At 43.6% G+C, this 16,784-nt stretch overlaps 1 protein-coding gene across 3 annotated transcripts; it reads left to right on the top strand.

Moving 5' to 3' along the window:
• The first annotated feature begins 283 nt into the window (after positions 1–283).
• On the top strand, positions 284–14,862 carry CHAMP1 (chromosome alignment maintaining phosphoprotein 1). 3 transcript variants are annotated; one of them, XM_025364804.1, is made up of 3 exons: positions 284–592; positions 6,999–7,120; positions 11,328–14,862. In XM_025364804.1, the coding sequence occupies exon 3, from the start codon at positions 11,383–11,385 to the stop codon at positions 13,822–13,824; it is 2,442 nt and encodes an 813-aa protein (XP_025220589.1). In that variant the 5' UTR covers positions 284–592; positions 6,999–7,120; positions 11,328–11,382; the 3' UTR covers positions 13,825–14,862. The 3 variants fall into 3 exon arrangements, with proteins under 3 accessions (XP_025220589.1, XP_025220591.1, XP_025220590.1); XM_025364806.1 differs by having other exon boundaries at positions 7,037–7,120; XM_025364805.1 differs by having other exon boundaries at positions 481–592; positions 11,375–14,862.
• The last annotated feature ends 1,922 nt before the right edge of the window (positions 14,863–16,784 follow it).

Consider the following 16,784-nt stretch of genomic DNA (forward strand, 5'->3'; position numbering starts at 1 on the left):
ACTGTCATCCAACAACTTTGTCTTGTACTTTTGTCACAGGTAGCACGCCTGAGAATGTATGGGGCAGGTCCAGCTCTTTTTTTCCTAATAAATTCATTCACACAACAATCAAAAAAGCAAGAAAAGGAAGAGAGAGCCGCACGGCGGCGGCAGGCCGGGGCCGTTCCGAGGGCCCGGCGGGAGGCCACAGGCCAGACGCGGCTGAACCCTCCCGGAGCCAGCGCCCGGGCGCGCGCGGGAAGCGCAGGCGGAGTGGGCACGTGCGGCACTTCCGGGGCGGAGCGGGCGCGCAGCCCTTCCGAAGGCCCGCGCGAGCCGCTAGTTTTGCCCACGCGCTTTTGGCACAGCCGCGCCACGCGATCCGCGATCTGATTGGCCCGCGCGGGAGGGCGCGCGGCGCCAAACTTGCTTCCCGTCAGCCCCCGCCCGTCCCGCGGGAGCGCGCACGCTCGCGCACCCGGATCCCGGCTCTTGCGTCCAGTCGCCATTCGGGAGGCCGCTGCGCTGCAGGGCCTGGCGGAGCCGCCCGCTACCGCGAGCCGGGCCCTCCGCGCGGTTCTTCGCCCACTGGACGCCGCCCGCGGCCGGACCGGTGAGGAGCGAGAGCGAGCGGGGGAGGGGCGTGGTTGGGGCCTGCATCCCTGAGCCCGGTGTCTGCCGCCGACCTGGCGGGGCCGGTCCCGGGTAGCCGCGGGTCCGAGTGAAGGGGCCTGCGCTGCCTCGCCTCCCACACGGCCCGCGGGAAGGGCCCGCCCCCAGAGGCCGGGGCGGGAGTGCGTCTTTGTGCAGGGAGCGGGGAGGCCCGGTGTCAGTCGCGGCCAAGGCTGGAAACATTGCGTTTGAAACCGTTGGGAAGTTGGGGGCAGCACAACACGAAAGCCTTTCTTTCCGTTTTAGCTCTAGACTGTCTCCTTTTCTGTCATTATTACTGTTTTAAAATCCGATATACAGCCTCCAAAATGGGAGAGGACCTTTGTAAATCATAAACCTGATAACGGGTTAATGTCTCGAATTCAAGAGAAGATGCAGCTGACCAACAAAAAGCAACCCAGTTCAAGAATGGGCAAGGAATTTGAATAGCGTATTTCTCCAGAGAAGGTAGACAAATGACCAATAAGCACGTGCAGTGATGCTCAACATCACTAGCCATTAAGAAAATGCAAATGAAAACCGCAATGAGATACCACCTCACACAAGTTGGGATGGCTATTAACAAAAAATGGGAAATTGTGAGTGTTTGGGATGTGGAGAAATTGAAGCTCGGGTGCATTGCTGGTGGGAATGTAGGGTGGTGCAGCAGCTATGGAAATTGGTAGTCGTTCCTCAATTCTAGGTTTATACCCCAAAAAAATGACAGCAGGGACTCAGATATTTGTTCACAAATGTTCACTGCAGCATTATTCAAAATCCAGATGTCTATCAACATGTGAATGAAAGACAAGCTGTGGTATGTGCATATAATGGACCATAGTTCATCTTTAGAAAGGAATGAAATTCTGATACACGCTACAATATTAAAGAGCACATTGAACACATTATGTTGAGTGAAATAGGACACAAAAAAGACATACTGTGTGATTTCCCCTCAGGCATAATTGAGATTACCAGCACTGAAAGTGTAGAGTGAGAGTTAGTGTTTCATGGGTACAGATTTCTGTTTGTGGTGAAGTAGTTCTGGAAGTGGATGGTGGTGATGTTTGCACAACGTTTTAGTACTAAACTAACCAAATTGTGCTTTTAAAAATGATTAAATGGCAAGTTATTTTTGTTTTTGATTTTTTGAAACGGAGTTTCGCTTTTGTTGCGCAGGCTGGAGTGCAATGGCCTGACCTTGGCTCACTGCAACCTCCGCCTCCTGGGTTCAAGGGATTCTTCTGTCGCAGCCTCCCAAGGTGCTGAAATTAGAGGCACCCGCCACCATACCTGGCTAATTCTGTGTTTTTAGTAGAGACGGGATTTCTCTGTGTTGGTCAGTCTGGTCTCGAACTCCCAACCTCAGGTGATCCACCTGCCTCGGCCTCCCAAAGTGCTGAAATTACATGCATGAACCACCACGCCTGGCCTAAATGGCAAGTTTTTTGTTCTATTTTACCACTCTTTAAAAAATACACATGAAAAAGCAAAATGACGGAGACAGTGAAAAGATGAGTGGTTGTCGGGAGCATGGGGATGTTAAGCAGTGAAATTATTAGTGGTGGATACATGATGCTATGCATTTGTTGAAACACGTAGAACTGCACATCATGAAAAGTGATTCCTTGGTGGGGCGCTGTGGCTCACGCCTATAATCCCAACACTTTGGGAGGCCGAGGTGGGCGGATGACGAGGTCAAAAGATCGAGACCATCGTGGGTAACATGGTGAAACCCTGTCTCTACTAAAAATACAAAAATTAGCCGGGCATGGTGGCACTCGCCTGTAGTCACAGCTACTGGGGAGTCTGAGGCAGGAGAATCGCTTGAACCTGGGAGGTGGAGATTGCAGTGAGCCGAGATTGTGCCACTGCACTCCAGCCTGGCAACAGCACCAGACTCCCTCTCAAAAAGATAAAGAATAAATAAAAAATAATTACTTCTTGTGTAAACTATAGACTTAATAATAAATCAATATTAGCTCATCATTGTAGCAGATGTCTCACACTAATGCAAGAAGATGTTAATACAAGTTGAGTATCCTTCATTCGAAATGCTTGGAACCAGAAGTGCTTTGAAATTTTTTTTTTTTTAATTTTTAATAGTTGCATTGTACTTACTGGTTGAACATCCCTAATCTGAAATCTAAAATGCTTCTTTTGGCCCTCAAAAAATGTTGGATGTTGGAGCATAATCGGATTTCAGATTTTCAGATTAGGAATGCTCAGCCTATATAATAGGAGAAACTGGGGGCAAGAAGATAGGTGGGAATTCTTGTACATACCCTTCAGTTTTTCTTTAAACATAAAACTACTTGAAAAATTAGTTTATTAATTTCTTTCTTTTTTGGGTGGGGGGCGGGTATGGAGTCTTACTCTGTTGCCCAGCTGGAGTGCAGTGGCTCAATCTCGGCTCACTGCAACCTCCATCTCCCAGGTTCAAGCGATTCACCTGCCTCAGCCTCCCAAGTAACTGGGATTATAGGTGTGTGCCACCACGCCCAGCTAATTTTTGTATTTTTAGTAGAGACAGGGTTTCACCATGTTGGCAAGGCTGGTCATGAACTCCTGTCTTCAAATGATCCATCTGCCTTAGCCTCCCAAAGTGTTGGGATTACAGGTGTGAGCCACTGCACCTGCCCGGTTTATTAATTTCTTAAAGGCCAGGCGTGGTGGCTCACACCTGTAATCCCAGCACTGAGAGGCCAAGGCAAGAGGATCACTTGAGGCCAGGAGTTCAAGACCAGCCTGGACAACATAGTGAGACCTCATCGCTACAGAAAAAAAAAAAAAAATTAGATGTGGTGGCATGCACCTGTAGTCCCAGCTACTTAGGAGGGTGAGGCGGGAGGCTCTCTGGAGCCCAAAAGTATGAGGCTGCAGTGAGTTGTGATTGTGTCACTGCACCAAAACCTTGGGCAACAGAGCGAGACCCTGTCTCTTCAATTAAAAAAAAAAAAAAAAATCCACTAAGATAAAGAACAATGCTAGTGTGTATAGACTAATAGAACCCACTTAGCTTTAAACATGTTCTACATATTGAATTTTAATTGAAAAAAACTATGCATCAGATGTGTTTTAAAAGATGATCAGTGGTGTTAGATTTCAAAGAAGAAATGGAATGGGAAATGGGAAATAGGTATGATACACCATATGGCATAACATTGCATTGGAGAATACTGGGTGACAGACCAGCAGAGCACCAATTATTAGAATTTGGGTTTTTTAGAGACAAGGCGTAATCTGTCTCAAAGACAAAAAGAAATTTTTGTTAATCTGGACAATTCTGAGTTAATTTTTAGTTAGGGTTAGGAGTTATTAAATTTAGGAAGAAATTTTGCTAGAGCCTTAAAGCTGGAAGGATGCCCAGCTCTCTAGGCTTTGCCTAAAAGCTGAATTCTGGGACTCAGTTCTGTAACACCTTTGTAGATCGTTCTGCTACTGTGGGAAAGAGACCAGAATTGAGAAAACCAGAATAAACCAACTGTTTCCTCTGACCTCAGTGTTGTGATCTTTGACAGGTCACTTCTTTCCCTCAGCATCAGTCTTTTCAGTTATGAAATGAAGAGGTCGAACTCAAGCCCTCTGAAGATCCTTCTAGTCCTATGCTGATCATCAGTGGTGTTTTTTTGGTTGGTTTTTTGGTTTTCTTTTCTGAGACAGGGTCTCGCTCTGTCATCTAGGTTGGAGTGTAATGGTGCAGTCTTGGTTCACTGCAACCCCTACCTCTTAGGCTCAAGCGATTTCTCTTGCCTCAGCCTCCCAAGTAGCTGGGACTACAGGTGCATTCTGCTGCACCCAGCTAATTTTTGTATGTTTTGTAGAGACGGGGTTTCGCCATATTGCCCAGGGTGTTCTTGAACCCCTGAGCTCAAGGGATCCACCTGCCTCAGCCTCCCAGAGTGCTGGGATTACAGGTGTGAGCCACCACACCCGGCCTGATCGTCAGCTTCTAATTATGGAGTACTCCTACCTAACAAAGGAACTCATTCTAATTCATAATAGAGTAGTTTGTAAACTGTGTTAAGCCACAATTCTTTTCCTGCTAGCTTCTGATTATCACTTCTAGGATAGCTCATATATTATCTATAATTCTTACCCTTTTGAAGTTAAATGTCTGTATTCATAAATGACTTTTTTTTTTTTTAAAGGGCCATCCGCCATCCTGGTTGCCTTTTTTTCTTTTTCTTTTTTTGTTTTTGTTTTTTATGTTCTCTAGTTTCTTAGAGACTCTCTTAAAGTGTCCTTCCTGCCCAGAGCTGGGGACAGTGATCCACTGGTATGGTGTACTCTGCCCATGCAGAATATGGGATATAGTTCTCTATAGTCCTGTATTTATGCACTTGATATGTGGATTCTAAGTGTTTGTTTCATCTTGTTTCTTTTGGCCTATTGTACAGGCTTTAAAAGAGCTACTAAATTCCACTGTTTTAGTTTATGTATATGTAGAAAAAACCTGGACAGAACTTGATTCTCTCATCAGATACTGATCATTTGTCTGACTTGGGCAAGGTGTTTAATGTCAAGCTTGAGTTTCCTTAACTATTAATTGAAGTTTTAAAGTAGATGATCCCTGAGGTCTTTTCCTATCCCCAAATCCTATGACTTTGAGACTAGATAGTAGCTTAGGTTTTCCTCTAGTTTTAAAATCCTGTGAGTCAAAGATTGAGAGAACGTTAGGATTGAACAGAGCACATGCTGTGTGCCAGGGATGTGCAGCGGTTCCAGGGGTGAATAAATGGATAGTCCTTCCTCTCCAGGAGCTGGCAACCTGTTGTTGGTATCAGGCTGTAGTGCCAGAGGGTGACATATACAGCTGGGGCTTCTAGGAAGATTGGGAGGGAGTGGAAAATTGGCCAGTGCAGTTGATGCATGAATAACAGAGGTTTGAACTTCAACCAAATGCCAATAAAAAAAGACAGCATTTACAGAATGTGAGACATTTATATGGAGGGCAGATTTTTCATATATGGGAATTCCACCAGGCTGACTGTAGGACCTGAGTATGTGTGGATTTTGGCATGTGGGAGTGGTCCTGGAACCAATCCCGTGTTTACAGGGAGACAGCTGACTTAAAAAGCCGTCCTGCCTGAAGGCCAGGCAAGACAGGGAGCGTAAAGGAGAGGAAATAGTTTATACAAAGGCCCAGATGCTGGAATAGTCAGGGAATTACATGTGGGCCAGTATTTTGAGAACGCAGTCTGGTCATGGGCCAGACTGTGAAGAGCTTTATATGCCGTATTCAAATCGTGTAGTGTAGGTGTCTTAGTTGACTTGGAGGAAATGTGAACAGGCAGGTCACATTAGGCTTCTGTTTGGAAGACAGGTTTGGTAGCTGGAAGAAAGGGAGACTAGTGGCAGGAAGTTCAGATGTCAGAATTAAAGCAGTGACGGGGTAGGGGATAGAGAAGGGGTAGATGAATGTGCTGGAGCTAATGAGAAGCACAGTGTGCGCTGTTGTGTAGCTTGTGCACAGCCAGTTTATCACATTCTGTTCTTGTCAGCAGACTCATCTACACCATGATGCTTCATCTTTGAAATGCATGCAGGAAGAGAAGAGGGCAGAGCAATCACTGAAGGAGGTCCATGTGTTCTTCCTTTGGGTCAGGACACCGCCATCCTCCTCCCAGAGTCCTTTCTTTTTGTACCTCTTGGTCCTGTTTGTTGTGGTGTCCCTTCCTCCACTGCCTGTTAATTTGTCACTCTGCTGTGTAATATCGGTAACTGACAAAAGTCAGCCATTGTTAGCATCAGTAGTCACACCAGCAGTCTTCTGAGTGCTTATCAGAGAAGTGAAGTTAGGTGATTGGTTTGAGAAGGATATGATTACACACACGGGCATAATTCCATAGTGGATTACTAAAGAGAAAGTAGACAAAGATGGTGTCAGGAGTGGTATCTACTGTAGTCTTTGGTGTCATTTCATAAAAGTAAGTGTTCAGGCCTGTACAGTGGCTCACGCCTGTAATCGCAGCGCTTTGGGAGGCCGAGGCGGGTGGATCACGAGGTCAGGAGATTGAGACCATCCTGGCTAACACGGTGAAACCTCGTCTCTAATAAAGATACAAAAAAATTTGCTGGGTGTGGTGGCGGGCACAGTCCCATCTGCTCGGGAGGCTGAGGCAGGAGAATGGCGTGAACCCGGGAGGCAGAGCTTGCAGTGAGCCGAGATCGTGCCACTGCACTCTAGCCTGGGCTGGACAGAGCGAGACTCTGTCTCAAAAAAAAAAAAAGTAAGTGTTCAGGCTTAGTGGATTGGACTCCTCTCACTGTTAGGGCAGGATGGTGAGCGAAATACACAGAATTCTATTACAGGGGACACACATGATCACAGATACAGTTTTGATCACTTTTTTTTTTTTTTCCAGGTTCAACTTCTCGTCTTGTTGTTCTTCTTATACTATAGGCTGTTTGCTGTGGTTTAGTCAAAAAGCCATGTAGAATGCCTGCCTTTTGAAGACCAATTTTAAGGTGTCTAGTAATACAGCAGGTAAGTCTAGTAGGGAAAGCATGCTTAGGAGAATATTTTATGAGGAGAAAATTAAAAAAAAAATACTTGGAGTTCTTGAAGGAAATCTCTAAAAGTATACACGCCCTTATGGATATGACGTGTGACGTGCGCTAGATATACATAATTTGGGATATGAGAAGTGAATTCTATAGCATTCTTTTTAGGTTTAAGTATGAGATTGGCCTGAAGAGCTGATGGTAGGCAGCGGGAAGAGGAGGGCTGGCTGGGAGGGATTGGGAATGGTAGGTGAGTCTGACTCAAACCCAGCACACCTGAGCTCTTAGTCTCTGTTGTAATTACAGTATGTAATATAGAGCTCTTTAATGTTAGCTTGGCTGTTCATTATTGCCAGTTATAGCTGCATGGGATTATTGAGACTTATTCTCCGGTTTCCCTTAAAGTCTTCTAGTTTTATTTAACAATGGGCTCTGAGACGGATGGTTAACCCGTTATTTCTACATGTATTCAATTACGTTTGTAAGTTAAAGATCATTTTTAGAGATTTTTTTCAGTACTGAATTATTTATTTTTCTTTTGTTACAGTCCTAGTCCTAAAAACAATATTCTAAAATACAGAATAACTGCTGGCAACGCAGAAAGAGTAAATAGTTTCCGAAGAAAAGTATTTATTTCCTCAAATACCTGTTACCTTTTTAGCTTTAGACCAAAAAATAAAAAAGGCAAATGATATACCATGGATAAAAGTGTTAGGAAACAGTATTGTCATTGAGAACATCTTTAAAAACAAGTTATCAAAGTTAGAAATATTATACTTTTTTTTTTTTTTGAGACGCAGTCTTGCTCTGTCACCAGGCGGGAGTGCAGTGGCACAATCTCAGCTCACTGCAACCTCCAACTCCCTGGTTCAAGCGATTCTCCTGCCTCAGCCTCCCAAGTAGCTGGGACTACAGGCACACACCACCATGCCTGGCTAATTTTTGTTTTTTTTTTTTTTTTTTTTTTTTTTGAGACGGAGTCTTGCTCTGTCACCCAGGCTGGAGTGCAGTGGCCGGATCTCAGTTCACTGCAAGCTCCTCCTCTCGGGTTCACGCCATTCTCCTGCCTCAGCCTCCCGAGTAGCTGGGACTACAGGCACCCGCCACTTCGCCCGGCTAGTTTTTTGTATTTTTTAGTAGAGACGGGGTTTCACCGTATTAGCCAGGATGGTCTCGATCTCCTGACCTCATGAGCCGCCCGTCTCGGCCTCCCAAAGTGCTGGGATTACAGGCTTGAGCCACCGCGCCCGGCCTAATTTTTGTATTTTTAGTAGAGATGGGGTTTCACCATGTTGGCCACGATGGTCTTGATCTCCCGACCTTGTGATCCACCCACCCGGCCTCCCAAGTGCTGAGATTACAGGCGTGAGCCACTGCGCCTGGCCTATACATTTTTTTAAATTAATGGTTTTGTAATTAATAAAGGGAGAGCCAGAGTTTCTAATCTGTACCATTCTTTAATAAGCAGTAAATATCATTACCATCAATAAGAGATAGTGTTCAGTCTTTCTCATTAAGAGAAGCACATTAACACAGTAGTGAAATACTGGCTTTCACTTAGGTTGTAGCAAGGATTAGGAATTTATATGAAATTGTCTCTCATATATACACTGTTGTTATGCAGTAATGTAAGTTTTCGAGAGTTTGGTAAAATGAATCAATTTTAAACACAAATGGCTAAGTAATCCATTTCTAGGAATTTTCCCTGCAGAAATAGCCTTACATGCAAAGATAAGTACAAGGAAAGTCAGTGCTTACTCCATATGTAAAAATGTCTTAAAGAGATGAATTCTAAATGAGAGTAAGTTGCCAGATAATATGTTTAATATCCCATTTGTGTAAAGCATGTGTGTTAATCAATATATGCCTAGGACATTTCTTCCAGGACACATGAGTACACTGGCTACCCCTGCAGACTGACACTCCGTATCTTGTACTGTGTGAATGTGTTTTTTTTATATATATATATTTTAAGTTCTAGGGTACGTGTGCACAACGTGCAGGTTTGTTACATATATATACATGTGCCATGTTTGTGTGCTGCACCCATTAACTCGTCATTTACATTAGGTATATCTCCTAATGCTATCCCTCCCCCTTCTCCCCTCCCCCCTCCCCACAATAGGCCCCGGTGTGTGATGTTCCCCTTCCTGTGTCCAAGTGATCTCATTGTTCAATTCCCACCTATGAGTGAGAACATACGGCGTTTGGTTTTGTGTTCTTGCGATAGTTTGCTGAGAGTGATGGTTTCCAGCATCCATGTCCCTACAAAGGACACGAACTCATCCTTTTTTGTGGCTGCATGTATTCCATGGTGTATGTGTGCTATATTTTCTTAATCCAGTCTGTCACTGATGGACATTTGGGTTGATTCCAAGTCTTTGCTATTGTGAATAGTGCTGCAGTAAACATACGTGTGCATGTGTCTTTATAGCAGCATGATTTATAATCCTTTGGGCATATACCCAGTAATGGGATGGCTGTGTCAAATGGTATTTCTAGTTCTAGATCCTTGAGGAATCGCCACACTGTTTTCCAGTGGTTGAACTAGTTTACAGTCCCATCAACAGTGTAAAAGTGTTCCTATTTCTCCACATCCTCTCCAGCACCTGTTTTTCCTGACTTTTTAATGATTGCCATTCTAACTGGTGTGAGATGGTACCTCATTGTGGTTTGGATTTGCATTTCTCTGATGGCGAGTGAGGAGCATTTTTTCATGTGTCTGTTGGTTGTATGAGTGTCTTCTTTTGAGAAATGTCTGTTCATGTCCTTTGCCCACTTTTTGATGGGGTTGTTTGTTTTTTTCTTGTAAATTTGTTTGAGTTCTTTGTAGGTTCTGGATATTAGCCCTTTGTCAGATTAGTAGATTGCAAAAATTTTCTCCCATTCTGTAGGTTGCCTGTTCACTGTTATGGTAGTTTCTTTTGCTGTGCAGAAGCTCTTTAGTTTAATTAGATCCCATTTGTCAATTTTGGCTTTTGTTGCCGTTGCGTTTGGCGTTTTAGACATGAAGTCCTTGTCCATGCCTATGTCCTGAATGGTATTACCTAGGTTTTCTTGTAGGGTTTTAATGGTTTTAGGTCTAACATTTAAGTCTCTAATCCATCTTGAATTAATTTTCGTATAAGGAGTAAGGAAAGGATCCAGTTTCAGCTTTCTACTTATGGCTAGCCAATTTTCCCAGCACCATTTATTAAATAGGGAATCCTTTCTCCATTTCTTATTTTTGTCAGGTTTGTCAAAGATCAGATGGCTGTAGATGTGTGGTGTTATTTCTGAGGGCTCTGTTCTGTTCCATGTGAATGTGTTTTTAACTGCGAGCTTCTATTCTTTTTACTACTTAAGAAGACTGGTTTACAATTTTTTTAAATTCATGTTTTCCGGCAACTGTGTTCCAGCTGCCGGCATGTCCTGTGATTTGCCCTTTGCTTGGTATGCGCCTTCACATCATTCAGGATCTCTGCTGGAATGTCCCATGTGTAGAGGTCTTTTCCAACAGCCTCTCTACATCACTTTCCACCTTATTTTCCAAACTCATGAACGCCATATTACAAAGCACTGCTTTAAACCTAGGTGCCTAGAAAATTATAGGATACAAAGTTATTTATTTATTAAATGAATTAATAAAATACTATATTGGGATAGATTAAACATTGCAAAATATGTTGACATGAAATCAAGCCAGCATCATATTTTAAAGTTGTCTTTTTAGATTAAATTTATTAAGTGCTTTCTGCAAAAGGTTTAGTCTCTTGTTCATCCTTAAATAGCCAGGATTTAATTTTGATATTCACTTGTCTTTGTGTGCCGAGGACTTGTGTACTGGAGTTTGAGAGTCAAACTATAAAGCACATGCAACAGCTAATTCTAGAGTTAGGCCCAGATCACTGATAGTCCTATAGCCTGGACCAGAGAAAGTCATGTAACTTCTCTGAACCTGTTTCTTCATCTGTAAGTGAAAATAATAGTTGAGTCATATCATTAGGATTAAATGAGATGATGTATGTGAAACTCCTAGTACAGTGCCTGGGACTGTTCTCTGTCTCCTTTTCTTCAAATTCTCCCTAGAGATACTACCAAATAAAGCACGCACTGTTCTAGACTTAAGATTATGCAGTTATAGAATGGACTGACAGCATTGTATTCAGAATTACAGTTCATGAAAATAATTTATTCCTACTTTATTGCAGCGGTATTGAAAGTTTTTAAAGAATATAACCGTGTGTGTTGGTAACAGAAAGAAGAATGGAAGTATTCCAGGAACTTCGTAAACCATCAGCACGTTTGGAGTGTGACCATTGCAGTTTCAGAGGCACAGACTATGAAAATGTACAAATCCATATGGGTACCATCCATCCAGAATTTTGTGATGAAATGGATGCTGGTGGGCTAGGCAAAATGATATTTTACCAGAAAAGTGCAAAGCTATTTCACTGCCATAAATGCTTCTTCACCAGCAAGATGTACTCTAACGTATACTATCACATCACATCCAAACATGCATCCCCAGACAAATGGAATGATAAACCAAAAACTCAGTTGAACAAAGAAACAGATCCTGTGAAAAGCCCTCCTCTTCCTGAACACCAGAAAATACCCTGCAATTCTGCAGAACCAAAACCCATACCTGCCCTTTCAATGGAAACACAGAAACTTGGTTCAGTTTTGTCTCCAGAATCACCAAAACCTACTCCTCTTACTCCCCTGGAGCCTCAGAAACCTGGCTCTGTTGTTTCTCCTGAGCTACAGACACCTTCTCTTCCTTCTCCTGAGCCTTCAAAACCTGCCTCTGTTTCTTCTCCTGAACCTCCAAAACCAGTCCCTGTTTGTGAATCTCAGAAACCTGCCCCTGTTCCTTCTCCAGAACCACAGAAACTTGCCCCTGTATCTCCTGAGCCCGTAAAGGCTACTCTTCCTAATCCCAAACCCCAGAAGCACTCTCATTTCCCAGAAACACTGGGCCCACCTTCAGCCTCATCTCCAGAGTCACCAGTTCTAGCTGCTTCCCCAGAACCTTGGGGACCATCCCCAGCTGCATCTCCAGAATCTCGGAAATCAGCCCGGACTACCTCCCCTGAGCCAAGGAAGCCATCCCCTTCAGGGTCTCCTGAACCTTGGAAGCCATTCCCTACTGTCTCCCCAGAGCCTAGGAGACCAGCCCCTGCTGTGTCACCAGGCTCTTGGAAGCCAGGGCCACCTGGGTCCCCTAGGCCTTGGAAATCCAGTCCTTCAGCGTCATCAGGACCTTGGAAGCCAGCTAAACCTGCTCCATCTGTGTCTCCTGGACCTTGGAAACCAATTCCTTCTATATCTCCTGGACCTTGGAAACCAACTCCATCTGTGTCTTCTGCATCCTGGAAATCTTCATCAGTCTCACCCAGCTCCTGGAAGTCCCCCCCTGCATCTCCTGAGTCATGGAAGTCTGGCCCACCAGAACTCCGAAAGACAGCTCCCACGTTGTCTCCTGAACATTGGAAAGCAGTTCCCCCAGTGTCTCCAGAGCTTCGCAAACCCGGCCCACCACTATCCCCAGAGATTCGTAGTCCAGCAGGATCTCCAGAGCTCAGAAAACCCTCAGGGTCACCAGACCTTTGGAAGCTTTCTCCTGATCAGCGGAAAACTTCTCCTGCTTCACTTGATTTCCCTGAGTCCCAGAAAAGTTCCCGTGGCGGTTCTCCTGATCTCTGGAAGTCTTCCTTTTTTATTGAGCCTCAGAAACCTGTCTTCCCTGAGACCCGAAAACCAGGTTCTTCTGGGCCCTCTGAGTCCCCCAAAGCAGCCTCAGATATCTGGAAGCCAGTTCTCTCTATCGATACTGAGCCTAGAAAACCTGCCCTGTTTCCCGAGCCTGCCAAAACAGCCCCTCCTGCTTCTCCAGAACCACGCAAACGTGCCCTTTTTCCAGAGCCCCGGAAGCATGCCCTTTTCCCTGAACTCCCCAAATCTGCTCTATTCTCAGAATCACAGAAGGCTGTTGAGCTTGGTGATGAACTACAAATAGATGCCATAGATGATCAAAAATGTGATCTTTTGGTTCAGGAAGAACTTTTAGCTTCACCTAAGAAACTTTTGGAAGATACTTTATTTCCTTCCTCAAAGAAGCTCAAGAAAGACAACCAAGAGAGCTCAGATGCTGAGCTTAGTAGTAGTGAGTACATAAAAACAGATTTGGATGTGGTGGATGTTAAGGGCCAGGAATCAAGCAGTGATCAAGAGCAGGTTGATGTGGAATCCATTGATTTTAGCAAAGAGAACAAAATGGACATGACTAGTCCAGAGCAGTCTAGAAATGTGCTACAGTTTACTGAAGAAAAAGAAGCTTTTATCTCTGAAGAGGAGATTGCAAAATATATGAAGCGTGGAAAAGGAAAGTATTATTGCAAAATTTGTTGCTGTCGTGCTATGAAAAAAGGTGCTGTTTTGCATCATTTGGTTAATAAGCATAATGTTCATAGCCCTTACAAATGCACAATTTGTGGAAAGGCTTTTCTTTTGGAATCTCTCCTTAAAAATCATGTAGCAGCCCATGGGCAGAGTTTACTTAAATGTCCACGTTGTAATTTTGAATCAAATTTCCCACGAGGTTTTAAGAAACATTTAACTCATTGTCAAAGCCGGCATAATGAAGAGGCAAATAAAAAGCTAATGGAAGCTCTTGAACCGCCACTGGAGGAGCAGCAAATTTGATAGCTCAGTATGAATATTTGTTCTACAAAGGTGTTCCTTGAAACCATTCTTTGTAAGTATAGCTTATCAAATAGCCTAGTTGGATATGTAGATGACGTGTGGTGTACCGTGTTTCACTGTCTCAGTTGTGTTACTAAGAATGAGCATTTGATTATTTTTTTCTGGTCTCTGTCTATGTGGCTATCTTGTAAGTCAATCAATTTCTATATAGTCCAGATGGATTAAACTTCTCATTTCTTTTAAATATGTATGAATAATAAAACAAGGAAGTAGGCATTCCATTTAATAATCAAGAGCAAGTTGTACTCAAAGCATTCAGTTAAAGTATATCTGTGTGTGGAACTAATTTCAGATAATAGAAAATATTAGTTGAAATGTTTAAAAATTAGGCATGAAAAATAAATTTGAGAAATTTTGTTTCCTCACATGTATTTTTAAATCATAAGAGTTATTTTCTATCTGATGTAAAATTAGTTTATAAATCTTAATCAGCTTCTAGATGTTTATTAGCTTTTATGTCATGAAATGTTGGAGTCTCAGGGTTGCTGATTGTCTGCTAATGGGAAAAATTGAGTAAGTCTTTAAAATAGTTTGCAGCCTTCTCCCACAGGAGACAAGTGAACGATAAGTGTGATTTTAGATCTTTTTTGTCCATAGTTGTTTTCAGTGGAGTCTTCCAGTCTATATCTTACCCTAAGATCTGGTTCTTCCCTCCCCATCCCCATCCCAGCCCCCACCCGCCAGCTCACACTAATAGATGATTCTTAATTGCCAAATGTGTTAGAGTTTGTGTGTCCTACTCCTGGGTCTTACATGTCGCCTGTTGGGGCTTAAGACCAGGGTAATAAGTAGGAGCTGAAAGTCTTCCAGGTTCACAGTAGAAAATTTTATAGACATTTCTGTTAAAGAAATATATCGATTTTATGTTTTTCAGTTCTGTTACTGTAAATACCTTGTACCTGTTCATGGATTATTTTATTCTAAAGTATTTTGTCAAATGTGTATCAACCAAATTAAAAAAGAAAGGCTTTCGTGTCAGCAACATTTTCATGTGTGTTTTCTTTTGTGTAATTTGCATTGTATGATATACAAATCCATTATTTCCATGTTTTCAACATAGGAGTTTTCTTATCTGGAGCAGCATTTTCTTAGCTGTGTTTTCTCCAAGTTCTGTGGTCAGGTAAGTTAGGGGAATGCTTGTATAGGGAGGACTCCATGTGAAAAATCTCATCCTTTCATATGAAAGGTTTTTTAATTCCAGTGGTTGTCTATCCTGCCTGCCTCTAAACAGTGTGAGGCATTTAATCTCAAAGGATTCTGATGTGTAGCCAGGATTGAGATGCTGTACTGGGTTTAATTTAGCTATTCCCAGACATTTTTTTTAACAATGAACAGTTTTGTCCTAGTTCCCCACTGGCTGGCTTCCCTACTAATATGCCCGTTGGGATATCTTAACAATATTTAGTGATGTGGTTTGGCTCTGTGTCACATCTCTCTCTCTTTTTTTTTATTTTGAGACCGATCCTTGCTCTGTCACCCAGGTTGCCCTGCAGTGGTGTGATCTTAGCTCACTGCAACCTCCGCCTTTCAGGTTCAAGGGAGTCTCGTGCCTCAGCCTCCTGAGTAGCTGGGACTACAGGTGCGTGCCACCATGTCTAGCTAATTTTTGTAGTTTAATAGAGATGGGGTTTTGCCATGTTGGCCAGGCTGGTCTCGAACTCCTGGGCTCAAGTGATCCACCTGCCTCAGCTTCCCAAAGTGCTGGGGTTATAGCTGTGCACCACCACACCCGACCCCCACCCAAATCTCATGCTGAATTGTAATCACCAGTGTTGGAGGAGGGGCCAGCCTGGTGATAAATGATTGGATCTTGGGGACGGACTTCCTCTTGGTGTTCTCGTGATAGTGTGTGAGTTATTTAAAAGTGTTTAGCACCTTCCCCTTCGCTCTCTTCCTCCTGCTCCAGCCCTGTTGGATGTGCCAGCTTCCCCTTCGCCTTCTGCCGTGATTGTAAGTTTCCTGAGCCTCCCCGCCTCCTGCTGCAGCCGTGTTTCCTCCGCAGCGTGTGGAACCATTAGCTAATTAAACCTCTTTTCTTTATAAATTACCCGGTTTCAGGTAGTTCTTTGTAGCAGTGTGAGAACAGACTAATACATTTAGATAATACCAAGTAAGGTCTTAGAAGCCTCAAATTTGTTAACTTTGGTGAACACTGCACTGAGTAGCTGCTGCTATCAATTTACATGGCACCTTGAGAACAAGCTTCCAGATGAGTTCCCTTGTAGGCAGTGATGCCAACAGGTAGGACAGGTAAGATCTTGGTTATACTAGTTGTCCTTTTCTTGTCCATACTGACTGACTGAAATTGTTTTTGAGAAACAAGAAGGGTCTGCATTACCTAGAAACTCTCCTGGCTCCTGCACCCTCAGACCAACCCTGTTAAGACAGATTCTTTCCTAAGACTTCACCCTGTCTGGTGCAAACCTGGCAGTTCATCCTAGACCTTTGCTCCAGGTGGCACCAACTAAGTCACATGAGTTGCCATCTGAAATGGGGTTTTTTATAATAGTGCCATAGGATAAGGGCTGACTTCCCGGTAAGTGGTAGTGATGTATGTGTAGTTTTGGCTTTAAGGCCTGAGCTGTATTTGGCTAAACCCCTGTGTTCTTGGTTTACCTCAGTGTGGCTTCCACTCTTTTTCTTTTCTTTTATTTTATTTTCTTTTTTTTGAGACTGAGTTTTGCTCTTGTTGCCCAGGCTGGAGGGTAGTGGTGTGATCTCAGCTCACCACAAACTGCCTTCCGGGTTCAAGTGATTCTCCTGCCTCAGCCTCCCAAGTAGCTGGAATTACAGGTGCCCGCCACCACGCCCAGCTAAATTTTTGTATTTTTAGTAGAGACAGGGTTTTACCATGTTGGCAAGGCTGGTCTCGAATTCCTGACCTCAGGTGATCCACCTGC

This window comes from Theropithecus gelada, chromosome 17 (assembly GCF_003255815.1).
Source record: "Theropithecus gelada isolate Dixy chromosome 17, Tgel_1.0, whole genome shotgun sequence".
NCBI lineage: Eukaryota > Metazoa > Chordata > Mammalia > Primates > Cercopithecidae > Theropithecus > Theropithecus gelada.

Bases quoted from the DNA above. Each gene is read 5' to 3' on its own strand.
- CHAMP1 (XM_025364804.1), top strand. From the start codon at position 11,383: ATGGAAGTATTCCAGGAACTTCGTAAACCATCAGCACGTTTGGAGTGT.